General features: G+C 35.6%; 1 protein-coding gene across 2 annotated transcripts; it reads left to right on the top strand.

The window, feature by feature from the left end:
* The first annotated feature begins 335 nt into the window (after positions 1-335).
* LOC140141138 (tubulin alpha chain-like) lies at positions 336-26,137 on the top strand. 2 transcript variants are annotated; one of them, XM_072162936.1, is made up of 4 exons: positions 336-529; positions 20,948-21,170; positions 22,803-22,951; positions 23,467-26,137. In XM_072162936.1, the coding sequence occupies exons 1-4, from the start codon at positions 527-529 to the stop codon at positions 24,448-24,450; spliced, it is 1,359 nt and encodes a 452-aa protein (XP_072019037.1). In that variant the 5' UTR covers positions 336-526; the 3' UTR covers positions 24,451-26,137. The 2 variants fall into 2 exon arrangements, with proteins under 2 accessions (XP_072019037.1, XP_072019036.1); XM_072162935.1 differs by lacking the exon at positions 336-529 and adding an exon at positions 17,281-17,454.
* The last annotated feature ends 1,834 nt before the right edge of the window (positions 26,138-27,971 follow it).

Genomic DNA, 27,971 nt, shown 5'->3' with positions numbered 1-27,971 from the left:
GCCTGGCACTTAAACGACCCGATTTTTAAACAGTTCTGTAAAAAATAAAATTTTTGCATTGACAAAATACTAGTATATTTTTTCTTTCTCGTTACCGATCCTGGGGCAGTAAATGCGCAATCTGTTATCCCTACATACCTCCACAATATTTTGATTAAATTAATCTCTACAAGGAAATTAATAATCACAATCTCTTTTCAAAATCTGTTGAAATATCCGATTTACCTTAGTGCCTCAATATCAACGAATAATAAGAGATTGTCCCTCTCTATAAAATGGTGGCATCCTTCACTACGTCTGTTCCAATCTGATAACAAATTTAACCACCAAGCCGCCGTTCTCATGTAAAACTCGACACTAAGCTATAGCGCAGTCTTGCCCTAACATCATATGGTGGATGAGACCGGTCTTAGCTACAAAATTTTACAACATCATCTAAAAATTTTAAACTACAAGTAATTTAGTAGTTTTGTTCCATTTTATATTAGTCTGCATCGTGTGCTTCTAGTTCTTGTTCATCATCAAAATGGTGAGTGGTACCATGTCTATTACATTTTGTATGTTTTTGTATAGTATAATGCAAAGGAATGTTGTTTAGGATTATGCACGGTATAAAATTATTTTCAGCATTTTAAACAACTTGTATTTTCTAATTGGTAATAAAAGTGGTATCTTACACATTATTTCGTTATAATGCATAAATTGTAACGGTTTTAGTATAGTGTTCATTGCACACTTTGTTAAAGGCGTAATGTACGATTTTTGTCCAATTTTAATTTTGTTATTCTTTGCTAAAATGTTAAGATAATATTTGTTGTAATAACCGCCAGGAAAGGTTTGAAGTCAAAATAAACAAGGTAAAATAAAAGAAATCACACCGGCTGATTTGGTCGTTCAACGTGGAGTTCTAGGGGAGACTCAATGTCTGAATACGATACTAATATTGCTATGTCGATCTTACAAATACAACAAAATTTTCTGATTCCATATAGCCTATAATAGGTGAAGTGAGTAAATATTACAGATAAGTATGCCAAAAAAATCAGGTTTGAAAACAAATTAACCAATTTCAAAATCATATTATGCCGGGGAATCGGCGATATAAACGATTTTGAAGCAACCAGTAGGCTTATGTTAAACTATTCGCCGTAGAAGTGATGATGTAACAGGATTAACTACCATAGCAATAGGTTTAGTTTTTTTAATATATCGCCCTGTGCTTCAAACAGGTTGCACTCATCACCTGTGTATGTATGTAATCATAGTACTGCTCTTTTCAAAGATACTAATCTTACAGGTGCGATTGATCAAAATTGATATGAATATTCTATAAAATTACAATCCAGGTCTTCATCTCTGTTCTTTAACATCTAAGGTTCAATGCAGAGGTAGGGCCTACCACGTGAACGTACAAGTGCAGTGCGATATATTCAAAAATTGTTTAAACCTATTGCTATGGTAGTTAATCCTGTTGCATCATCACTTCGGCGAATTCAGTCGGCGTAGGATACAGTCGTTTGGAACAGAAAATCACCGCAAGTTCTGTTCTCCCACGTACAAAAAACGTATCTATGAACAAATTACCAAAGTGATACTGCTTTCTTACTCGTGAGATGGGTTACTCATAAAGTAAACTATAATATCTTCAAGTGAATAACATAGCAGATTACTGTGGTTTTTGTCTGCGAGGCAACTATTTTGAACCAGTCTGCTCTTGGAGTAAAGGGCAGTATGTGATAGCAATTAAACAAACCAGATATTTCGTTTTTACTTAGAAGCTATAACTTATAAACGAATTTATTAACGAATCAAGCTTCAAACCATGCACATCTTATTTTGTACTTATTTGTCGGAAATTGAATTTGAAGATATAATAATCTAAATATCCTGTAGCGCAAGTATATAACCACACTGATCGTGATGAAAGTCATAGTTCACATTGACAGCTATTAATATTAAGGAACACTTAAATAATGGTTAACTTTTACACTGATTGGACCGTTCCTTAAAAAAAACACTGCGGAGATTTTTTTAAAGAAAACAAAATCGTTTCAAATGATTTCAAAAGTTTAAAAAGTGAGTTTTTAATTGTACAAGATACACTCTTAAGGCCCATTCTTAGAAATGGGTTCCAAGTAGAACCTAAAGGTTCTTCGGCTATCCTGTATGTGGAACCTTAAATAGTTCTACAAATAACTAAAAAGGTTGTGCAAAGGCCAGAAAGAGCCATTTCAGATATTTTGGAGTTCCTATTTTCAATTTCCTAGAACCATTTTCCATTTTCGCTTGAGCTGTCTTTTATGTAGAATCCTTTTTCTCTCTCTAAGAGTGTACCAATACCCTATATAATTATTGATTTATAAGAGAATTTTACAATGCTACAAAATAGGCCTATATGACCAATATTTCGACTTTTTGGAAACCATGCATTTTAATGGATCCGCTCTTTTGCCCAAGGTAACCTATCAAACACAAAATCGAACAAAAATATTCTTCAACTCTGCCAAGAGCAAATGGATCATCACTATTATTATTACATTTTCTCTATACAATATTCTATTCTCACTCCAAAGTAAAAAAAACAGTATCTGGGTTGTTAATTGGGCTATTCCGTTTACAATCCACACTACCCCTGTGGAAGATTTTGGAAATATCTGCCACAGGGGGAGTATGAATTTCAAATGGAATGAACACATTATAGGCAGCTCCATTTGAAACTCAGCCTCCCTCAGTGGAAGATTCAGGTTGAATCTTTCTCAGAATGTGTATGAAATTCTAATGGAGCTGCCAAAATGTGTTCATTCCATTGAAATTCATGTCCCTCTGCGGAATATATTCCCAAAATCTTCCACAGGGGTAGTGTGGATTTTAAATGGAATAGCCCATTTTGCTAACGTCTCTATACAATTCTCATTCCAAAGTACTAGTAAGAACATAGTATTTGGTTTGTTAATCACAAGCAAATACTGCCCTTAACTCTGTGCGCAGATTGATTCAATATTTGCCTAAAAGGAACCAAAAAGGTTCTATCAGATTTGTTCTATAAAGAACCATTTTCATGGGTTTAAGAACCTTTTTGGTTCTATATAGAACCTTTAAAGCTGTAAAAACCTGTAAAGTGTGCTGAGGCTTGTGGATAAACGTCTACATGGTCTAGGCGATGTGCCTGTGCATAGCGCACTATAAATCACTGCGCTTTTTGTCAACGAACCATTTTAAAGGTTTCTCTACAGAACCTAAAAAGGTTTCTTAAACCCATAGAATGTTTTTGGCAGTTCTATCTTCTATTTTGGTTCCTATTAGAACCATTTTATAGGGAAAATGGTTTGTTCTAGAACCATGTTGGGAGAAGGTTCCGTATACAGGACAAAAAAGGTTCAAGGCGAACCTTTTTCTAAGGGTGTACTTGAAATTGATATTACATTGGGCTATTCCAGTTGAAATCCACACTACCCCTGTGGAAGATTTTGGAAATATCTTCCACAGAGGGAGTATGTTTTTCAAATGTAATTGGTAAGGGTTAATCTTTTTGAAACCCATACTCCCCCTGTATTACGGCTTTAGCTATATCTTCCACAATTGGAGTGACTATTTTAAGTGGAAGTTAGACAAAATCTTCCACAGGGGTAGTGTGGATTTTAAGTGGAATAGCCCATTATATAATAGGCCCCGTTTTAGATGGACGTGTTCTTTTCATCATAATACTATCTTTATTTTTGAGTGGTGGGTAATCTAGACTACTTGTCCAAGATGTTAACCTCTTTATATATCTCTGGCGTTGTCTTAATAGTAAATCAGGGTTACGTGATCAGAATATACACGCCTGATGAAACAGAGCTAATTAAAAATGCCTTGAGCCACTTGAGTAGAAAATTGCTTATAATTATGACTTACACTACGGTAGAATAAATTCAATTTACTGTTTTTGTTTTAAGTATGTGAAATTATTACTTTGGAATGGATTGAGGATAATTATGATTGCAGCAGATGAACCCTTATAGTTAAGAAAATATTAAATAATATATCTAAACATAACATCAGAAAATATTTTGCTTTGGTCTGGTGTCACTTTCTTTCATTAACCCTATCCACGCGGATGTCGACTGCAGATGACAAGTTAAAAAAAAAAATTAAAACATTCAGAATTATAAATGTTCATGACCATATTTGGAATCAACATGAAAATTGCATTGAAATGAGTACAAACAAGACTAGTATTGGTTCAGTGGTTCTTGAGATAGCTCTGGATATTTTGAGAAAATATCTCAAAACATGGACGCAAGAGCACAAAGAGCATTAAACAGTTTGATAATGAACGTTCCCTTCCTTGATAATAAGCTGATAAATTGAATTGATATAGCACATAGGTCCTATCCAATAATAACAAAATACGAATATTCCATTTCAGTAATCAACTGTGTATTTAAAGGAGTATTTCGTGATCCTAGCATCCTCTTTTTATGACATTTTTCAGTACATATCCACGAAAAAAACTTATTCCCAAAATTTCAGTTGATTCCGATTTTGCGTTTGCGAGTTATGCATGATTATGTGTATTACACTGCTCCATAGACAATGTGTTGTAATTTCGTTCTGGTATACCAGAACGAAATTCAAATTTCACGATATCTTTGCAAAACGAATTAATCTGCAAGAAATTTTTTGTACTTAAACATTATGTAACCAGAGGTTTCCAGTGATATAAAAATCTCAACTTTTTTTTAGAAAAGTGGGGGGATGATGCTGTGGATCACGAAATGCCCTTTTAAATGAAGAACTATATTATTGGATAGCTTTCGAATTTTGTAATCATACCATTGGTCAAATGTGTTGTAGCTTGTTGTGTTGTGTTGTTGTGTTCTGTTCAAACGTTACATACATGTATATATGTTATTCATGTTATCATTTATTATGTTTTTACATGTACATATCAAGATTATTGTGTAGAAGCATAAAATGTAAATTTCAGAAGCTATAAAACATATTTTTTTAAATTAAATTACTACCCATGGTATATAGCGTAACATATAAAATCCCATGTTTAAAGATCTAGATATTTCATTCAAACGCAAATACTCTGCGGCAAATTCGGCAATATCTGAACATCATGTATATGGGCTAATGGTTATTTGTATATAAACATGTTCATGCATACACTGTAACATATTTACAGGCAATAATTGCCGATTCGTTTTGCAGTGTAATATTTTGTATTTTTACAGAATTCCATAAACGAATATTCAAATTTCCTTCCCTTCTCATGATCCCACCCACTTACATGGTTCCAGAAATTGTAGCTACACGAACCTCAAAAATATTTATTTTATTTATTTATTTATTTATTTATTTATTTATTTATTTATTTATTTATTTATTTATTTATTTATTTATTATTTATTTATTTATTTATTTATTTATTTATTTATTTATTTATTTATTTATTTATTTATTTATTTATTTATTTATTTATTTATTTATATATTTAGTAATTTTTTTAATGTATTTATTTATTTACTTATTTATTTATTTATTTATTTATTTATTTATTTATTTATTTATTTATTTATTTATTTATTTATTTATTTATTTATTTATTTATTTATTTATTTATTTATTTATTTATTTATTTATTTATTTATTTATTTATTTATTTATTTATTTATTTATTTACAGGCAAATAGTTTCCAAACATTTTGCAGGGAATCCGAAATATTAAACGTATTATTGGGGGAGGGGTGTTGGGTAGGGATATGTTGGCTGGGTGCATGTAATGGGTGGTCGCATATATGAGAATAGCGTTAGCGGAACACGGGATCCTTAAAACTAATAAATATTTACACTGCATGTGAAAGTTGTGAAACTCTGTAAATTTACGGAATTTTCTTACAGTACATACATCTGTAAAATTGAGCATAATAGCTTGCTTCAAATTCCCTATCGTTATATTTAGTCGACGCAATATTATTATTTGTGTAACATGGAAGCCAGACTGGGATTAATATTTTGTCCCAGTTTTATCAGGCATCTGCCGTTTACACCTTGCGGGCAAACGCGGACTATCTTGTCATATCATATACATGCGACAGAGGCTGCTCTCCCAAGCTAAAATGCCGTATTTGTATTTAAATTGCGTATCAGATACAGTCCTTTACTGTGCAGGGCAGGTTCTTTAACTCTCAAATATAAAGATGATCTTGAGAGTTGAGACAATTAGCCATCGACCACAATCGGCTACTAAAACATACAGAATTTACTAAAATGATGAAAACTTCGTATTTTCATTATTTACATTTAAAGGAGTACTTTGTGATCCTATAGCATCGTCTTTTTATGACATGATTTATGATTTAATAGATACCCATGAAAAAAGCTTATTCCCAAAATTTCAGTTGATTCCGATTTTGCGTTTGCGAGTTATACATGAGTATGTGTATTATACACTGCTCCATGGACCACTGTGTTGCAATTTCTTTCTGGTTAACCAGAACGCAATATAAATTTGACGATATTTTTGCTAAACGAGTAAATCTGGAAGAATGTTTTGGTACATAAACATTATGTTACCAGAGGTTTCCAGTGGTATAAAAATCTCAACTGTTTTTTAATAGAAAAGTGGGAGACGAGGTTGTAGATCACGAAATGCCCCTTTAAACAAATGAGTAGGCCTACAGATATATATATGCTTTATTTGAATGGTTCCTGGATTTAGATCTTCGAACTTGATTTTTACAATATAGGCGAATCTCACAAATTGACTAATATGGAAAATTAATACATAACAAGTGCGAAAAGAATTCTTATATCAAATACGATGTAAAGTACATAGGCCTAGTTCACGATGGTGAAATAACAGACATGCAGAAAGCGGGGTAGCTCCTTAAATGACTATCAAAATCGAGGAAATGATGCTATGTGGGAGAAAAGAGGAGATGGAGAAAAAGCAAATAGAAAAACTTTGCTCCAATAAGGAGAAATCACTTTCCACATCCCCGATGAAATAATATTGCGGATAAATCTTGACGATCTACATTAACAATAATTGTAAATATAAGTTTTGTATTATTTTCAAGAGCATACACTCCAGCACTTGATTCTTTTTCAAGTTTACCTGAGAGTATAATATTGCAAAGAAGAGTTGTTTTTTGCGATATTCAAAACGATATACTTGCCGGTTTTCAGTCTATCACAAAATATATATTGTTTAGAATCATAAAACCCTAGATTCTCTAAAATAAGTAATAATAGAAAATAGAAAAAAACCTTAATCGGCACGACTATTAATATCTATTCATAATTTAGTTGTGTCCACCTGTTCCATTTCAGAGAGAGGGTATTAAACTATCAACTAGAGCTGGTTTCAACCTGCAATGGGTCATTCCAGTTGAAATCCATACACCCTGTAAGACATAACCTTAATCTCCCACACAGGGGGTGTAGATTTACCCATTCAGGTAACCCCATTCGATATTCACACTCCCTGTGTGTATAAGATTAAGGTTACTGGGGTGTATGGATTTCAACTGCAATAGCCCAATGTCCATGAGCTGAGATCTCTACACCCCTCTCATTCGAACTGATTGCATGCTACCCACTAGGAACGTAACCCTTTGCGTAACGTGCATGAGACTAATTCATAATTTATGAAGTTAAGGGCTGGGGTATGAACGTTTGGACAGTATTTATTTTGGGACATCAGAGCACATCAGACATATCAATTGCATTCTGAATACGAAGAATGTCATTCTGATATCAAATAATTTTGATTTTTGAAATTCGCAATTTAATACACATTTTATGGCAAATCATTAAAATTGATATTTTTGATATTTAACAGTATTTGAAGTAAACTTTATAAATCTGATGATTTATACTTAAAGTGTATGTAGGTGGGATGAAAAGCCGACGATCAATTGAAAATTTTGACCTTTCGTATTGAAGATATGGATTTTTTCCCAAAACACCAAACAAAATTAGGTCTTTTTGGGAAAAAATCCATATCTTCAATATGAAAGGTCAAAATTTTCAATTGACTGTCGGCTTTTCCTCCCTGCTACATACACTTTAAGAATATATCATTAGATTTATATAATTTACTTCGAGGACTGTTATATATCAAAAATTTGAAAAATATCAAATTTTTATAATTTGTCATAAAATTTGTATTATTTTGTGATTTTCAAAAATGAAAATTATTTGATATCAGAAAGACATGCTTCGTATTCAGAATGCAATTCGATAGGTCCGAGGTGCTCTATGTCCCACAAAAATACTGTCGAAACGCAATAAACGCTCATTTTAGATCCCTTAAGGACATGATAGAAAACAAAATAATTTTAATTCTCGCTATTCGCAATAAGGGCGCCGCCAGCGGTTTGCGATGTAATCGTGATGTATCATGGGAAAATCGTGATGTATCATGGGAAAAGGTCGACATCAAGTCCGCGCAATACGAATATTACCATGCTATTACATAGGAACACGTGACAATATTTTTTAGTTTGTCAATATAACGGTATTACACGCAAATCGATAGAGAAAAAATTAATTGTGCACATTTCAAATCACATTATTAAGTATTATTGAGTATCGATTCGCGTGTAACACCTTTATTTTGACAAACTAAAAAATATTGTCACGTGTTCCTATGTAATAGCATGGTAATATTCGTATTGCGCGGACTTGGATGTCGACCTTTTCCCATGATACATCACGATTACATCGCAAACCGCTGGCGGCGCCCTTATTGTGAATAGCGAGAATTGACCAACCTGTATGACCTAATGTTATATAATAATAACTTAAGCTAGGGGAGCGAGCATGAGCTAGCGGTGTTTGCACTTAAATATTGAGACAAATAAAGCAGACAGACAAGATGCATAAAGGAGATCACAATGTTTAATACTATTAGTTCGTAATCGGCGGGAATTATTAGGCTTTTACCACTACGCCGAAAAGTAGACCCACGTTAAGAGTGATATATATAGTTGATCTGCAGTATAAGACTTCAATTAATAATTTGTGATACTTCTGGCCATGTCACAAGACATATTCTCCAAATAAAAGACATTGATATTGATCCGCGATGTTATAAGGCCCGCTGATTAGAGCTGGTCAAACTATAGGGGTGTCATTTCCTCCTCATGTGCGTTCTCGGGAGGGGAAAAACACCCAAAACTTTGGTTTTGATACCTATTGTCAAAAACTGCATGACCTAAGGAAATATTATGCGATTATTGGCTTACTTTACTCATTTAATATAATATGTCAATACAGGTTTTTAGTTAAATGGCTAAAACTAGAAATGTAACTCCTGCAATCACGCTCGTCTTAAAGACGGAGTACGTGTGCTGTTATAAAGATGAATTGCTTGCCCTGTTATGATAAACGATCTCTCTCTCTCTGTGTCAGGTGGCGCTGTGTAGCGCTGCTGTGGTCTTCACAAGAGTACGCCATCTCACTCGATCTGATGCCAAGTGCGTTGCACCTTGCATTCCCTGGTTAGAAACCAGCTTCACGTCATTAGTCCAAGATGTTGGTGGACGTCCTCTTCCTCGTTTGCCTTCCATAGCCCCTTGCAAAATCTGTTTTTCTACACCTCCATGTTTCCTGACAATATGGCCAAAGTACTTCAGCTTTCTCTCCATTATGCCGCTTCTGATGGTTAGACTTGTACCAATCTTGTCGAGGATCCAGGAATTTGTTCTCCTGTCTTTCCATGTCACTCGTAGAAGCCTCCTGTAACACCACATCTCAAAAGCATCTACTCTTTTCCTATCATTCTTGGTCATAGCCCAAGACTCGCATCCATAAGTGGCAATGGAAAACACAGTTGCACGAAGTATAGGCGTACCTTGAGGTCAATGGATAGGCCTCTGCTTTTCCATATGCTTGACATGCCCTGCACAGTTGTCCTTGCAATAGCCAGTCTTCTCTTAATTTCAGTTGTGCTGTCACCACTGTTGTTAATCATTGAACCCAGATATTCAAATTGCTTCACCTCCTCAATCTGCTGTCCATCTATCACAAACTCATCACTTTTCCCGCGCTCTCTGTCTACAACCATTATTTTTGTCTTCTTTGTGTTCAGGAGAAGGTGTTTTTCTTCGCTGGCCTCTTTGATGCGCTTCAAAAGATCAATCAGCTCTACTCTGCTGCTACAAATAAGAGTGGTATCATAAAGAGTGATAAACGATAAAGGCATTAATAATTTGTAACGGTTGTGTTAAACGATTTTAAAGTTAACAGTACTAATTAATAATTTGCGCCTTTTGTGGCATCGAGCGACAAAGTGGTTTCAGCTATGTAACTCTACATTAATTATTTGGTTCAAATTGGACGACGATGAGAAGTAAAAATAATAGAAGTTCACTGGGTTTTCAAACTATAGCAAAGAAGAAATTGTGACCCCAACCCAAAAGCCCATATAAACTGAGCTCAAAAAGAAACTTATAATTTTTCACAAGGTCATATCTTGAAATCCTGTCCATCAAATTGAACCAAAATTACACACAGATTTACTTCAATACTCTACTCTTAACACATGTCAGTAACCAAGCAGTTATCCAACTGACACAACAGCAAAATGCACTGACATGGGACAGCTTCCTGGACCACATTCACAGCCCAGCCCTGTTTCATGAAAAAAGTGTATGAAAAGCAGAAAGCAGCACCGTTTTATCATCTGTGCAAGGATCTTGTGTGCATTCTCACAGATTTTTTGTCCTGGGTGCCAAATGTTGGGCTGTGAAAGTGAAGGAAGTCCAGGAAGCTGTCCTATGACAGTGCATTTTGCTGTTGTGTCAGTTGGACAACTGCTTGGTTACTGACATGTGTTTTGAGTAGAGTATTAAGGTAATCCTGTGTGTAATTTTGGTTCATTTTGATTGACAGTATTTAAGATATGACCTTGTGATTCACAAGTTGTAAAAAATATAAGTTTCTTTTTTGAGCTCAGTTTATATTATGTATTGTAATATAACAAGCATTATGTAAAATATATGAATTTGCAATAGGTAAGAGGGTTAAATCTGAAATAACAGTCGATATGTAATAATTTGCTTCCAAAGGGTAGATGCATACAGTATACGATTTCGGTCAACTTTTAATTTGGTTATTCTTTGCCAAATATTATGTTATTTTAATGAGGTTAAAAGAAAGATAACTCACTATATCTTAGCTGCTTAACTGTGGTTGTTATGGGGACTTTAAAGCCATCAAACGTACTCTGTAGTCCAAAAAACCAACATGAAAGTTTGGCTGAAACCAATTAATTGGGTGTAAGTTGGAACATGTGTAATCATTACAAAATAATTATGCCAACAAATCAGGTTTGAAAAAAGTTAGAATGTAAAATGTAACTTTACGTTAATCAACAAATAAAGCATATAGTTTCCTCGATTGAAATAAAACAAAATACAATATTTTGGTAAACTTGAATAATTGGTAAACTTGCATGAGAAATGTCTATTATATTTTTAAAACTGATTCGAAATACCATGAATACAGAGTGCCCAAATATTATTTCTTAAATTTAATCATGTCTGCTTTTAATGCAACGATCGTTCTATACACTGACATTATATATTTAAAATATGAAGTAGAGTGTTAATAGACCCTATTAAGGTATTAGCTAGCAATGGCATCTTCCTCTGGCTTAATTCCTCTTGTTGTGGATCAATTTCATGAACTCTGTGTCTATTTTAAATACAGTTCCCTTTTTACATGTTCGAATGGCATTACCATACAGTGGGCCCATATACTTTAGGAAAAAAATCTTTCTATAGGTCTAGAGGACAAGGGTTGGTTCTATAAAATTACAAGAACCCCAAAATGGTTCTTTCTGGCCTTTACATTAACCTTTTTCATGTATAGAATGGTTCTTTCTGGCCTTTGCAGAACCTTGTTAGTTTTTGTAGAACTATTTAAGGTTCTACATACAGGAAAGCCTTTTAGGTTCTACTTAGAACCCTTTTTCTAAGTGAGTAGTTAGCTGTGTAATCTTTAACAAGGGTAGTGCGGAAAGTGGTAAAACTACAATAGATATGACATAAAAGCTTGTGTGCCAAAAGATACGCACCTTCTCTGTAGCTCGATCTCTATCGCCCCCCCCCCATCCCTCTCAACCACCCAAACCCCTCTCTCACCCTCAATCTTTCACGCCGTTCGAGTCGAGACAATAATATACGGTATACCGTAATTCAACTTCTAGAGGCATTGCCAGGTTCTTTTTGTATGGTAGGCCTCATATACCATATAGAGTGTCTTCGCTTTGCTAGTGTTACAGACCGAGTTTGTTTTAGATATTTATAGTATACATTCATACTACCTGATTATGTCAGGGAGGAACAGATAAGGGAATCGTATAATGTTGATGCTTCTTCATACATTCTTCTTTTAATAGCAACTTTTCTCATGTCCCTTTGCTCTGTCTGTTTGTCGCAATCACTCCGTCTCACCTTCCCGCTTTCTCTGCATGGTCTGGGTCGAAAGTGAAAATTAAAAAAAAAAAACCTTCCAGATTTAGTTTCATGGTTCAATATACAAGCAGCTACAGGCGTTATCAAAACGATTGTACTGCTTTTTTTTAAAATCCTACATCTCCAAAATACACCATTCGATCCATAATGACAAGACTTCATATAGGCCCTACTTAATAATTTATATTTAAAAATCTGGAAATGTTAAGCGGTGCGTTTGGAATAGAAGATGGGGACACTTAAAAAAATCAAAATACGGACGGAGCATAATCCTTTTGAAAAGCCTGTATAGCATGTATTAGAGACACAATGTGACTTCATAAAGAAAAAAATTCTCCTCGCGATATAATGAGCCCAATTGCCGAATTTGTTGCTGAAAATAACAACCAAATCTAGTTCCTCTTTATTTGTTATAGCAAAATACGATAAGTGATCAAAAATAAAAAGCAAACCTCTAAATTGGGGAATAAAATAATTGCTCTTCACTCCGAGACAAAAAAAAAACTAAACCAATAATAATTTGGTATTTGTCTGGGGAAAATGACGTAATCCGGAGTAGAGATATTAAATTCTATGTAAAAACAGTGTTTAGACTTTTCTAAACACTAAATTGCACCAAGTTTCTAAACAGGTTTAAATGCTAAGGAAATTGAATGGCTTGTGTGTAGGAATTAAAACACCAAATCTTGGAATCGGACATTTGTATTTTGGAATTAACCAACATTTGTGTTTCTGCACACAGATTTTTTTTACATAACGTATGTAAGTATGGAACCTCATAATGATTAAGTTTACCTCAGAACTATGTAATATTTATTAAAATACGTAAAATTTTACATAATTTAGAAAATATCACATAGTTCTGAGGTAAATTTTACCTAATTATTGCGAGGTTCTATAACAAATAACGTTGTGCAAAAATTTCTCTCTGTGTGCAATTTAGTGCTTTGAAAAGTGTTTATGGGAAACCCCTAAATATAGTAGGCTAACTTCACAAAAAATCGAGGCGCACATCATCTGAGAATGAAGTTCAAGAAGCTCCTGTAGTTCATTCGCCTTTCATTTCAAAATTCATGAAGGAATCCCCTGCTTAGTGCCTTGGTGTTACCTAAACTCAAAGGTGTGACACGGGACCTCAGCCATTAATTTAAAATGCAAAGAAAAGCTTAATTCACAAGGGCCTTCAACTTTCGTCACACTGTGTCTGGCTACCGTTATTTAAAGATAAAACATCCTTTGCCATTTCTCTGCGCATATACCTACATAATAATAAAGAATCAATCTTATTCTTTAAAGGAAGATGGTCCAGTCACTACACTGCAAATTGGTCAGAACACATGGAACGCGTTCATTAATGTAACGGTTTTTTAACACATGACACGTGTTCAACTTATTTAGAGAACACTAGTGTTAATGTAGAGAACACAGGTGTTATTACCTCAGAACACTAGTGTAACGTGTTCTAATCCAAAATTACTAGGCTATCTATGAACACCTCGGACACATTAAAGAAATGTAACGGTTTTTTAACACATTACACGTGTTCAAACATTGATTTTCAGAATGCTGGTGTTCAACCTTTACTTATACATTTTCAAAATCTCATTACTCGACAATAAACAAACGCATGGTAGTATAAACAAGATAATGGCGCACAGTGTCTTCAACCCTATATCTTCATGGCAGGAATCGCCATGGTAGGTTAAATCCACAGCCACGATTAGCCATTTGGTTAAAACCTTTAAAGCTCTTTTAAACTAATAATTAGTCGAGGGACATAACTAAGGCTACTCACAATAGCCGGGTAATCGATCTTGGTTGTGCGTGATTAAGCTTGTATACCCCATTGAGGTCATCAATGGTCATCGACTTTTATACTGCCTACAGTGAGTGCAGCTGTACTACACGCTGCACGCTGTAGTCCATAACAGGACCAACGCAATATAAAATGGTCAAATTTTGAGTTCAAAGCGCACGGCCAATTTTCAAAGCGCATTCTAGCGACTATCATATCTGTTCAACACGTATTTCCAAGTTTATGAGACCAAATCTGGTTTCTTGAGAAAAAATCATGACGGGAGATATTCATCATTTTCTAACCCGGTATCAGAAGATTTTCGTCTGATATCAAAATCGTGCATAGCAATTCACGTGTATCGATCCCGTGTATTCATTTTAGTGTCCTTCTGCACCAAATAATTATTAGCCAGGCGGTGTCGGTGTGTGGCGGTGTTCAGAAGAATTCCGATGAAATCCGAGAGTTTTCACCTAAGGCAAGCCCAATGCTCGAACCCTCGCCGATCGTATCTCCCGGCTGAGCGGCGCAACGCCTATAACCGCTCGGCCATCTCGCCCTCTTGTGTCTCTCCGATGCTTGTTCATCGCTGTCAACAGATATACGGACTCCCAAAGTTGCCCAGAATTTCATTCTTCCCTAAATCCTTCTTGAAAAAGACAGTTTGGAATAGCGTTTCCACGTTGTATCGCCATTGTTGTTGTAGTCAATTATATCCCTCTTTCAAAGGAGCACCGTGTATTTCTCGCTGACACGTCGCAGCTCTCCAACGCCTCTATCTGCTCATCCACATCGGTATCATTACCTCATGCGTTCCATTTTTGAACACCAGTATTCAATATAATCATTCAGAACACTTGTGACACGTCTGATCAATACTGTGTGTTCTACATTATACTAAAAGAACACTAATGTGCTAGGCTTATCATATTTCCAAAAACGCTAGTGTTCTAAAGAGACAATTATGAACACCCCGGACGCGTCTGAGAAGCGTCATGTGTTCGGGAAAATTTGCAGTGTAGGATCCACAACATGCTCATCTTTCAGAGCACAGTTCTTTAACCCCAATACATTGTACATTCATTGAATGACCTTTGAAAATTTGGGTACAAAAACTCATACTCCGCAACTTGAGGTCAAATTTTTCACTATGATTGTTTAATTGAGGTTATTGAACTACGCCATTGGGATGAGGCCATAGTGGTCCATAATGAGTATCACTTTGATGACGAGTATAAATAATTTGCGCCTGATGTGATTCGGAAAAAACAGCATTGCAGAATAAAATACAAGATATTATAATTATGTTTAATGTCAATAACACTTTTGTGCTTATTCACACGAAACCTATTTCAGGCCGAATGCTTTACATGGTAAGGTTATTTAATTGTACCGAAAAATATCAGCGTATTGATAGAGAAAAATATTGAGAAAGATGGTATACCGTAGATGATGATACAAGTTGGATTCCTTTTAAAGACTTTGTGGAACGTAATACAATTAAATGAAATATGTTGATAAGTTTAAAAATCTAAATCTACAAAAATGTGTTAAGATGCTAGCTCTAATATATGTGGCAAGTACTCGTGAAAATAACAGTTTCTTTAAACTTAACCAAACCTCCTCATATAGTTACAGTTACAAGTTCAGTTCCGTGCCTCAAATAAATTAATGCACCTCAGACACGACGTTGCCGCTTCTAAGCTTAGACAGAGACAATTTTAAAGAACGTGTTAAAGTGTCGGGCACCCACCTTTGCACAGTATTTTTTGAGGGGCCTGAGAGCACAATAGACACATCAACATGCATTCTGAATACGAGGAATGTCCTGATGATTTTAATTTTTTGAAATTCGCGATATAATACGAGGACGTTCCTCAAAAGGTTCCTGGTAAGCGAAATAAACAAGTAGTAGTGTTGAAGTCTATTTTAAAATTATTATTCTAACCTAAGGTTAATTTTGTTTTACCTTATTTTCAAACGTTCAATTTTATTTTGCAGATATTCTAAAATCCGATTAGATTTGTTGAATGTTCTGCAAACTTCGAACATTTCCTGAATTTTCTTAAACTCGGAGCGTAGTTCATTACCGTAACCACCTTTAGGATCTTAAACAAGCGCATATATCACGTCGCAGTTCATTGACCTCAATGTTTGTACATTCATAGAATGACCTTTGAATATGTTAGGAACAAATACTCATATTCCGCAACTAGAGGTCAAATTTTAAGTTATGCTTGCTGAACGGAGTTGATTGAACTGTGTCACTAGATTGATACTATTTTGTGCTCATACTTCATAGTGACATCAATGTCTCAAATGTAATTGTCTTTCATGCATGATTTAATATTACAATTTGCACAAATACTCCTGAATTATATTTTAAAAGATGTGTGTTTGCATATAAATTTGATTTAGAATATTTTATGTGCATAAGAGAAAATTTAAATATAAATTTGATTTAGAATATTTTATGTGCATAAGAGAAATTGCTTTTCCTTGAAAACCACACTATTGTGAAATACTCTTATTTGTTAACTTAGAATGACATTTTCAAATAGTATATCTTTGCGTGACTTAAGAAACTTCAATTCCCACGGGACGTCTCTTGCTTCCTAACTGGAAATTAAAAATTATGAATTACCCTACAATCTCTACCCCAGACCTTTTATCTCTTTAACAGACCCCGTTTTGTCCCTCAATATCCCCTTACCCATCATGCACGTGGGGCAGTTTGCCAATAAATTGTATTTTGTGTGCCCATATATTTTGCAATGCAAATTTATGGTGAATTCTTGACATCTTTAAACATGTTAAAGCTTAACTTTATAGAACCACTGAATCACAACTAGGCATTATTGGACTTGATTGAATAGAATTTTTCATGTACATTACATAGATAGGGAAGCTAAACATTAGGTTGTTTTGATGTTAATATTTCAATTCAATACACGCGCGTCATGGGTTAAAATATTAGGGGGAAATTCTGCATTTCCCGTTCAGCAGACCCATGTTGGTGCATGTTAAGCCCTTGCAAGGACTGCGCCATGCAATCGACTTATTTCACCGGCATTATACGGGTGTGAATAAATTTATCTTAGCTACAAATTTATATGAAATTCAGCTCATTTCTTTAAACCCATAGCGAAAATGTTTCGAGGTGGTGGAATGTCATCTTCTCAGGTACGTGTCTGATAATCTGATGTTAGAGATAGATTACTAAGTGTAGCATAATCGACAGGTGTACACTTATTCGGGTATGCATGTGAGGTATGTTATATACCTGAAAGGGTGTTTTGCGATCGAGGGACGTTTTACGTCGGGCATAAATTATGTTTGATATTTGACGAGCCCATGTTAAAATGCATGCACGTATGTGTTGTGCTCACAGACCCTAGAAAGAGTGTGCCTTTACGAAATATGATTTTGATATACATTTCATTTCGTTCAAGAACAGAAAAACAGAAAACTGGTTCAAGAATAATAATTGGACTCACGATTAAATCATTTTTACGTAATTTTCGTTGAAAATAAGGCTACGATGTGTGCAACGTTTCTTCCCATAATATCATAAACATAATATTCTAAATCATGTCCGCTATTTATATGTGAAAGGAATTTAATAAATTAATGATTTAGATGTGATTACTGTAGTTATACACCTCAGTACAATATAGCATTAAATTTACATCATTTTAACATATAAGTGTATAAATGGGAATTTGACAAAAAATTGTCAACGATAATAATATTTCTTCTTAAAACACACATATATATATATTCCAGAGGGTCTGTATATATTCAAAAAATATATATTTTCCTCGTGCAATTTTCTTCCGTGGTTATTTTAAATTTTCATTTTAATTCCTCTAAGTTTCAACTCACAGTCATCAGGTCAAATCGAGGATTCAGAACCAGAAAGCCTTAACTCCCAAAGGAATAATTTGTGAGTTAAGGCTTTCTGGCTCTCAACCCTCGAAATCATGATTATTAATCTCCTTAATTCATTTCACCGGAAGAATGAAAAAGTCATGGAAAGATTAAGGGTCCCTTTAGGGCTGGGGTATGAACGTTTGGACAGTATTTATTTTGGGACATTAGAGCACCTCAGACATATCGAATTGCATTCTGAATACGAAGAATGCCATTCTGATATCAAATAATTTTGATTTTTTGAAATTCGCAATTTGATACACATTTTATGGCAAATCATTAAAATTGATATTTTTGATATTTAACAGTACTTGAAGTAAACTTTATAAATCTGATGATTTATACTTAAAGTGTATGTAGGTGGGATGAAAAGCCGACGATCAATTGCAAATTTTGACCTTTCGTATTGAAGATATGGATTTTTTTCCCAAACACCAAAAAAATTAAGCCTTTTGGGAAAAAATCCATATCTTCAATATGAAAGGTCAAAATTTTCAATTGACCGTCGGCTTTTCCTCCTGCTACATACACTTTAAGAATATATCATTAGATTTATATAATTTACTTCGAGGACTGTTATATATCAAAAATGTGAAAAATATCAATTTTTATAATTTGTCATAAAATTTGTATTATATTGTGATTTAAAAAAATGAAAATTATTTGATATCAGAAAGACATGCTTCGTATTCAGAATGCAATTCGATAGGTCTGAGGTGCTCTCATGTCCCACAAAAAATACTGTCGAAACGCAATAAACGCTCATTTTGGATCCCTTTATGCAGGGATATGCTTTATGTGACATAGGCTATATACACTATACAGATTACACTTTCATATCTGATAATTATGATATGGGACGTTTATAATGATAGAAATCATCAAAGGGTCACAGGTCTCTGGAAAATATATTGGCACTAGATTTTGATCATGATCATCTTTTTCTATAGCTTTAAGATGATTTTTTAATAGTAGTAATACTATACTCTATAGCGCATGGTAGGCTAAATAGAGGGTAAACGCAGAGACTCAAGTAACAATATATACGTATGTCTACCCTCCAAGCAAAGGAAAAACGCTGCATATTGACTTGGGATGTATATGGTTTTAAACAGTCTTCTCCCAAATAAAAAAGCAATTAAACATAATATACTACTTTTTTTTTTAAATTGGGAAGTAGATATTCTATAATGGGAGCACGGTGGCCGAGCGGAGCGAAACGGGGCCCGACTCATAATAAGTTGCAGGTTCTATAGCCGCGGCGACGCCATCGTGTTGTGCCCTTGAGTTAAGGCACTTTATCTCGATTACTCCTCTCCACCCAGGTGAATGAATGGATAGCTAACCCTAAACTCTAACCCTAACCCTTACCCTAAACTCTAACCCTAAACCCTTAAGCCAAAATTCGCGACAATGCTAGTACATTACGCTGCTTTGCGCACAATACAGACGACGGATTCTTAACAGAATATAAAATGTAGTCGACAGGTATATTCCTACATATCACATGAACATAATAATGCGAGTCAGAACCTGGGTGACTTCTGATTAACATGATTACCTATTTCCTGAAGCGCCATAGGATAAGACTCTATAGAATTTTACGAGCCTATAAAAGAATATGATGAAAGGTACTAGTACTTGAAGTTGAAAAGATGTGAACCCTTTTGGTTATATACACTCTAAATAAAAATGACTCAATGTTGAGTATAGGAATTGGGCAAGAAAATGAGCAAATAGAACTCAATAGTTATACAACATTGAGTAATTTGAGTGTAGAAAATTTGCTACATAATAAATTGTTCTATACCCATCGATAATACTTTTCACTGTAAAGTTATCTAACAAAAACATCTGTTAATTTCTGTTTGCATGAATTTATTCTGAAAACTATAGTCAGTTGATTTTGTTATATTTTGTTGTCGTTGATTATGTTGTTGTTATACAGTTTGTTGTCGTTGTTACAGTTCATGTTGTCATTGTTATCAGTGTCAATAATTGTAATGACGATGATGGTTGTTATACCGCTGTTGCTGCCCGGGGGGGGCACTCCAACTTTGGAGGTGACGCGTATGTAGGGCTGTTAAGACCTCATTTTCAGCATCGCTGTCACCCAAAGACCCCATATTTTTTTACGAACACATGCTCTGTCACCCGAAGACCCCTATTTTTCCATTTGATCTGTCACCCAAAGACCCTTACAAGTTCAATTTGAACAGCAACTTTCATTTTTCACTGATTTTGTTACTTCTTTTGAAAAAACAATGAAATTTGAAGCCATTTAGAACTAGAAATTCAATTTTCGAGGTTTTTGTGGCGCTGTTTCGGCTCTCACCAAAAGATTCCATTTAAAAAAAAGGTCATGTTCTCACCCAATGACCCCATATTTTTTACATTTTGCTCTCACCGAATGCCAAAAATCATGCTCTCACCCAATGACCCCATATTTTTTACATTTTGCTCTCACCGAATGCCCTTAGTGCGAAAGTTCCAGCCCTACACCTATCCATTTCATATTGAAGTGCCCCCCCCCCCCCCGGGTGTTGCTGCCGCTGTTGTTGTTGTCGTTTATGTTATAGTTGAATGACAATGACGTGATAATAATGTAATATGTTGTTTGTTTTCTGTTTTTGATTGTTGTACTAAATAATAACTAGAAACACTTTCATATCAACATTTCAAATCAGAGAACGATATTTTCAATCCCACAATCTCTATCAACTCCATTTATATCTCATTACAGCGTGAATGTATCTCTATCCACGTTGGTCAAGCCGGTGTGCAGATTGGCAATGCATGCTGGGAGTTGTACTGTTTGGAGCATGGTATCCAGCCTGATGGTCAGATGCCTAGTGATAAGACCGTGGGAGGGGGAGACGATGCCTTCAATACATTCTTCAGTGAAACTGGCTCAGGGAAGCACGTGCCTCGTGCTGTCTTTGTTGATCTGGAACCAACTGTTGTCGGTAAGTCAAAAATCCATCTAAAATCCTTACTACCTCTGTAAAAGATGTAGCTAAAGTCTTCCACAAAGGGAGTATGAGTCTCATCGAATAGAATATACAATTGGGTAACTTCCATTCGAAATACTCACTCCAGTTGTGGAAGATATAAGTAAAGCCACAATACAGGGGAGTATGGGTTTCAAAATAATTAACCCTGACCAATTACATTTGAAAAACATACTCCCCCTGTGACGATATTTCCAGAATCTTCAACAGGGGTGATATGGATTTCAACTGGCAATAACTGTACCTTAATGATTGTTACCCATCAGTTTTATCAAATCGTGTTACGCTCTACCAAATTGTGTGTTCGTAATAATCATGATAATGTGTGCATGATTTTAACAATAGGGAATATATAAAAACACATGTCTTACATGAAGACACAATCCAAGACATATCCTGTGTAACCAGAGACACTTTGATCTCAAGCAAGTCATATGCATAACCACTGAGACACGGTTTCAGTTGGATAGTGACGACGTCTCTATGAAAGACGTGTCCCAAATCGCAGAGAGGATGTCTCATTGTGTAAAACACTTTCAGCCATCTTAAGCCAGGTTTGGACCACAATGGCCTCATCCCAATGGTATAGTTCAATAACCTCAATTAAACACTCATAGTGCAAAATTTGACCTCAAGTTGCAGAGTATGACTTTTTGTACCCAAATTTTCAAAGGTCATTCAATGAATGTACATATGTATTGGGGTTAAAGACCTGTGCCCTGATAGATGGGCATGTTGTGGATCCTAGTGTTTGAGATACTTCTTCTTGGTTAGATAAGACATGCTGGAAGACTTGAATCAATTATTTATCCTATGTCTTAGTAGATTGTGTGTTCAGGTAAGATACAATGTTTTTTCTGATGAGATTCATCAGGATCGTTCAAAGTCAAATTAAATAAATAAGTTCTGGTACAGATCCAATAGAAATAAAAGTACTCGCTAGATATATTTCAGTTCCTATCAGGAACCCTGTTCACTCTGCAATGACTGCAGTATTTCTATATGTCATCACAGCCACGTCAATGTGGCAATGTCATTACAGCCACCAAGGACTGCCGACATCTACATGTAGAAACACTGCAGTCATTGCAGAGTGAACAAGGTTACTGGTAGGAACTGAAATATATCTAGTGAGGACTTTTATTTCTATTGGATATGTACCAGAACTTATTATTTAAAATGTTTTTTCTTATTTTCTTATGAAATCTCCTCTTAATTGTGCCATGGAAGTAACCGCACCTCCATAATTGCATTCAGGTATCAATATAGATGAATTGACTTCTGACGTCAATGTCTGGCAGTATGCGCACGCATCATCACAATTTCCATTGTTTTTTGCCTGGCAGTATGCGCGCGCATCAAATTTTGTTCAGGGCTCGTGTTTTTAAAACTCCCGCCACATCACAATAAGGCAATTGAACAGTGTAGTGGTTGCATGGGGTTCACTCAAGCATATCGATATACCAGTCCCTTCACTCCCTTGCCTTTAACATTGAGGTCACCTCATGTATAGACACGTTTCAACAAAAATGAAAACAAAATGTTGCAACCACCTGTAACAATGAGTTCCGTCTATTTTTTTTTCAGATGAGGTCCGTACCGGAACCTACCGTCAACTCTTCCACCCTGAGCAGCTGATTACCGGCAAAGAAGATGCCGCCAACAACTATGCACGAGGTCACTACACTATCGGCAGGGAACAAGTTGATACTGTGCTCGATAGAATCAGAAAACTGGTAAGCTTATAATCGTAAACATCGCATACAGACGAATCAACGGATTCATTAGATTACTATGAACCGGCCCTATATAAGCACATGGAGTTTCTTATGCGATTCGCCGAGCGCGGGGAGCGACCAAGGCAAGCACGTGTTAGTATTGCACAAATATGTCGCCCTCTGTAGTCAATTTACAGTGGCGTGCATGCGCGAGCGGGTTATAGTTGTTATTCGTCAATATGCGATATAGAAGCAGATATCAGTGTTTCATTATGTTTTAGCAATGTATGAAGAAGTAAAGGCGCGATGGCATAGCAGCCGAAGTACATCTCCTTCTTTGACTGCCAAAATGTCGGAGTCATGTACTGAAAGAGTTAAAGCTATTAATCCTGACGAAAGCTTGACAGGTTTTTTTCTTTTAGAAGGAACATTTTATCACTTTTCACTCATTTACATTTTTAGATAGATGCCATGGAAACTTTCTATTATTCTGTTGCTAAAAGATGATTTTGTTTTGCTTTCTCGTGATACAGGCAGATCAATGCACGGGTTTACAAGGCTTCCTGGTGTTCCACAGCTTCGGTGGCGGCACTGGTTCCGGGTTCACATCCCTCCTCATGGAACGTCTATCGGTCGACTACGGCAAGAAATCCAAGCTAGAATTCGCCGTGTATCCCGCACCTCAAGTATCCACCGCGGTGGTAGAACCATACAATTCCATTCTTACAACGCACACAACGCTGGAACATTCCGATTGCGCGTTCATGGTAGACAACGAAGCTATCTATGACATCTGTCGTCGTAATCTTGACATTGACCGTCCAAGTTATACCAACTTGAATCGGCTCATCAGTCAGATCGTGTCTTCCATCACCGCTTCTTTGAGATTTGACGGTGCACTGAATGTGGACCTGACTGAGTTCCAGACCAACTTGGTGCCCTACCCACGTATCCATTTCCCTCTGGCAACCTACGCTCCAGTCATATCTGCCGAGAAGGCATACCATGAGCAGCTCACCGTTTCGGAGATCACAAACGCTTGCTTTGAACCAGCTAACCAGATGGTCAAGTGCGATCCTCGTCACGGCAAGTACATGGCATGTTGTCTGCTCTTCCGCGGTGATGTTGTACCAAAAGACGTCAACGCCGCCATTGCAACCATCAAGACCAAGCGCTCCATCCAGTTCGTCGACTGGTGTCCAACTGGCTTCAAAGTCGGAATCAATTACCAACCACCAACTGTTGTACCTGGTGGTGATCTTGCTAAAGTCCAGCGCGCCGTCTGCATGTTGAGTAACACCACTGCCATCGCTGAAGCCTGGGCTCGTCTGGATCACAAGTTTGATCTGATGTACGCCAAGCGTGCTTTCGTTCATTGGTACGTTGGTGAAGGTATGGAAGAAGGTGAGTTCGCAGAAGCCCGTGAAGATCTCGCCGCTCTGGAGAAAGACTACGAAGAGGTTGGCGTGGATTCCACAGAAGGAGAAGATGAAGATGAAGAAGGCGAAGAATATTAACACATAAAGACAGCAACTATTAGTCTCAGTGATACAGCAATTACTTCTTTCAATCGTATCTTTCTAGCAAGTTTTAGCTTCAACCCATCTCTTTTAGGTATTGCAACAGAATAGCACAGGAAACATAATATCTTTTTCACTCTTTGAACTCCAATTTGCCAATACTCTTTAAAATTAGAATTCTGTTGATATCTAAAGGTACTGCTATACAGAATATAACAAACGAGGATAGAAGTTTTGGGTAACTACAGATCACGTTTGCGTCAATGTCTCACCACTAGATCATTACTTCATGACATTGTTCAGTTTTCTGGTAAATTTCAGCCAAATTTAAATGATTCCCTGCCAGATGTAAGGGTGTCTTATTATATTGTCACTAATAGGGAATCATAACTCCATACATATCTCCCTATAATATGCTTAATGCTAGTTATTAAACAAAACTACCAGAAAATTTTCTTATTTTTTGTAATCAGAATTATAGATTTCACTTGCTAAAATTGTCTGACACTTAGTTTATCATCTACCTCCGATCTATCTAAAATGTTTTCTTTAATAAACCATAAGCTCTTAGGTACAAAAAAATATCATGTTTACAAACGAACAAAGAAACAAACTTGCACACGAATACAAATAAACGTGCAAATCACTGTGGTGCATTTCGGTCTCACTTGCTTACAAATCAATCACACGTTCCATCAGACACCATGTACCTCGCACCATCACCGACATCACATGACATTTTTAGCACTAAACCATCAGCATCAATAGCACAGCCACAATTTCACATCATCAGTACACTCACCATCACCATCAACATCAAAATCATCATCAACACCACTACTACTACACCCCACCACCACCACCACCACCACCACCACCACAACAACAACAACAACAACAACAACAACATTAACAACAACAACAACAACCACCACCACCACTACCGCAACCACCACCACTATCACACATCATCACCATCCTCATCATCACGTTCATCACCCCATTGCGCAACACCCATCACCCCATTGCGCAATACCTAACATCACATCATTCATACACATACAAAGTCTCTCAGAACAATAACACCAACAAAAGAACAACACAAGAACAAACAAAATAACAAAGATATTTAATTACGATCAAAAAACGAGCATAGCAACAATTGTTAATGTCTAGAACTTGAACACCTCAGTAAATTCTGATGTGTTTCTACGCAGGGGTTTCTACTTGTGTTTCTACATAGAGTGACCGCAAGAAACACACCCACCGCAGCAATAATTATACAGCCTCAAGTATTGTCCCACCTCCCAACTGTAACAGGCCACATAATGCATGAACATTCTTATATAGAATGACTATTTTGCGTAATAGAGCCATCCATATTGTATTTTTGCTAACGTTAATACTTCAAATTGACTTCTTAAGTATCATAATAATCATTTTGTTATTGGGCACCATTTGAGATCTACACTCCTGTGGAAGATTAAGATTATGTCTTCCACAGGAGGTGTGGATTTCAAGTGGAATGACCCATTAAACACTGTAGGAAGATTATGTGCAATATAATAAACATCTCATTAAACATGTGTTTATGTATTTATAATTAATTTTTAAAAATAGAGAAAATGTTGAGCTAACTGATCAACGAAATAAAATAGTGTAGAGCTGAAAAAGGTCATATAAATATGTGTGTTGTCTGAAATTATTATATTTTATATATATTGTACAAGGTGTGCCCTTAATTGCTTTTAAAAACAATGTCTCATTTTAAGGAAGTATCGCTTCCTTTTAAGGAAGCATCGTTTCCTTTTAAGGAAGCATCGTTTCCTTTTAAGGAAGCATCGTTTCCTTTTAAGGAAGCATCGTTTCCTTTTAAGGAAGCATCGTTTCCTTTTAAGGAAGCATCGTTTCCTTTTAAGGAAGCATCGGTTCCTTTTAAGGTAGCATCGTTTCCTTTTAAGGAAGCATCATTTCCTTGTAAGGAAGATTATGAGGACCAGTAATATTAGTCAAACGTTGTTACGTGCGTTTTACTGTTACGACCAACGCTACGTTTTTGGTTCTTTGCTGAAATTATCCGTGCAATTCAGCTGCGTTTTCTTCTTGGCGTTTTGCCCTAGTCCCTTAAATTTCGAATACGGAATAAGTTTTACGAAATTGTGCCGCGTATTAATTTTAAGACACAATAAAACGTTTGACTTAGTTTTGTTTAAACACGCAGTTAATTCTATCATATTTGAAGGGAAAAAAATCATGATCTACTTCTAAAATGGTATATATAGTATCCTATTGCAAATCTGAAAGAATGCTAAACCCACCTGCGCACTTATCCAATATCATACACAGGCAACGGGCTGTTCCAGTTGAAATCCATACACCCCCTGTGGAAGACATGACCTTAATCTTCCACACAGGGAGGGTGGATTTCAAATGGGGCTACCTGAATGGATGACTCCATTTGAAATCTACACCCCATATGTAGATGATTAAGGTCATACCTTCCAGAGGGGTTGTATGGATTTCAACTGGAATAGCCCAGTGATTTTTTAGATCAGCGTGATATTTGAGCTTGCTTTCTGATGGAGAAGCACGATCTTCTTCATCAGGTGACTTCTCGATTTGGGCTATTCCAGTTGAAATCCATACACCCCCTATGGGAGACATGACCTTAATCTCCCACACAGGGAGTGTGAATTTCAAATGGGATGTGTTAAAGTGTTTGGATGCATGCGCAATTTTTATTCAGAGGATCAAGGGCTCGGATATAGCAACGGTTTTTGATTTTATGAAATTCGCGATATGATACAAATTTTATGGCAAGTTATTAAAAATGGATATTTTTGACATTTAACAGTCCTCGAAGTAAAATTTATAAATCTAATGATATGTAGATCTATTATGTAGCTGTGAGAAAAGGCCGACGATCAATTGAAAATTTTGACTTTTCGTATTAAAGATATCCTTTTTTTTTTAAAAATTTAAAAAATTTAGGTCTTTTTGGGAAAAAATGTGAATACGAAAGGTCAAAATTTTCATATGAAAAAAACGGCTTTTCCTCAGAGCTACATACACTTTAAATTATACATATCGTTAGATTTGTGAATTTTACTGTTGATTGCCAAGATTAGGAAAAACTATACGTTGTCGCATCTTTGCGTAATTTACAAGAAATTCCCCCAATTATTTCTACGTGAATTTTCATGCCAAAATATAGTTATAATATAACCACTAAAAGCTGAATAAAATAATGATTATAATCGGTGATGAATATCTATTATCAATATTTCTATTGTTCTGGCGTTGCCATTGTTACTGGTAGAATCATAAAACCGAAGTAAGGTGTTAATTCAATTCGATCGACAAATTAATTAAAAAATAATATGTTTCTAGAAGTAATATTCTTAATTTCAATTATACTTTTAATAATTATAAATATGAACATTTCAATATTAATACCTCTTTGTAATGCCCTTGTAGACGCATTACGTTTAGTTATAAACAAACTAAAAACAAAAAGA

Source organism: Amphiura filiformis, chromosome 19 (genome assembly GCF_039555335.1).
Source record: "Amphiura filiformis chromosome 19, Afil_fr2py, whole genome shotgun sequence".
NCBI lineage: Eukaryota > Metazoa > Echinodermata > Ophiuroidea > Amphilepidida > Amphiuridae > Amphiura > Amphiura filiformis.
Note: the sequence above shows the minus strand (reverse complement) of the source record. Positions and strands in the feature narration are given on the sequence as shown.

What these genes read in the sequence shown, in the direction of transcription:
- LOC140141138 (XM_072162935.1), top strand. Translation starts at nt 17,422, where the DNA reads ATGTTTCGAGGTGGTGGAATGTCATCTTCTCAG. An exon ending in GTGGAATGTCATCTTCTCAG is followed by an intron (nt 17,455 to 20,947) that starts GTACGTGTCTGA and finishes ATCTCATTACAG; the next exon opens with CGTGAATGTATCTCTATCCA. An exon ending in TCGATAGAATCAGAAAACTG is followed by an intron (nt 22,952 to 23,466) that starts GTAAGCTTATAA and finishes CTCGTGATACAG; the next exon opens with GCAGATCAATGCACGGGTTT.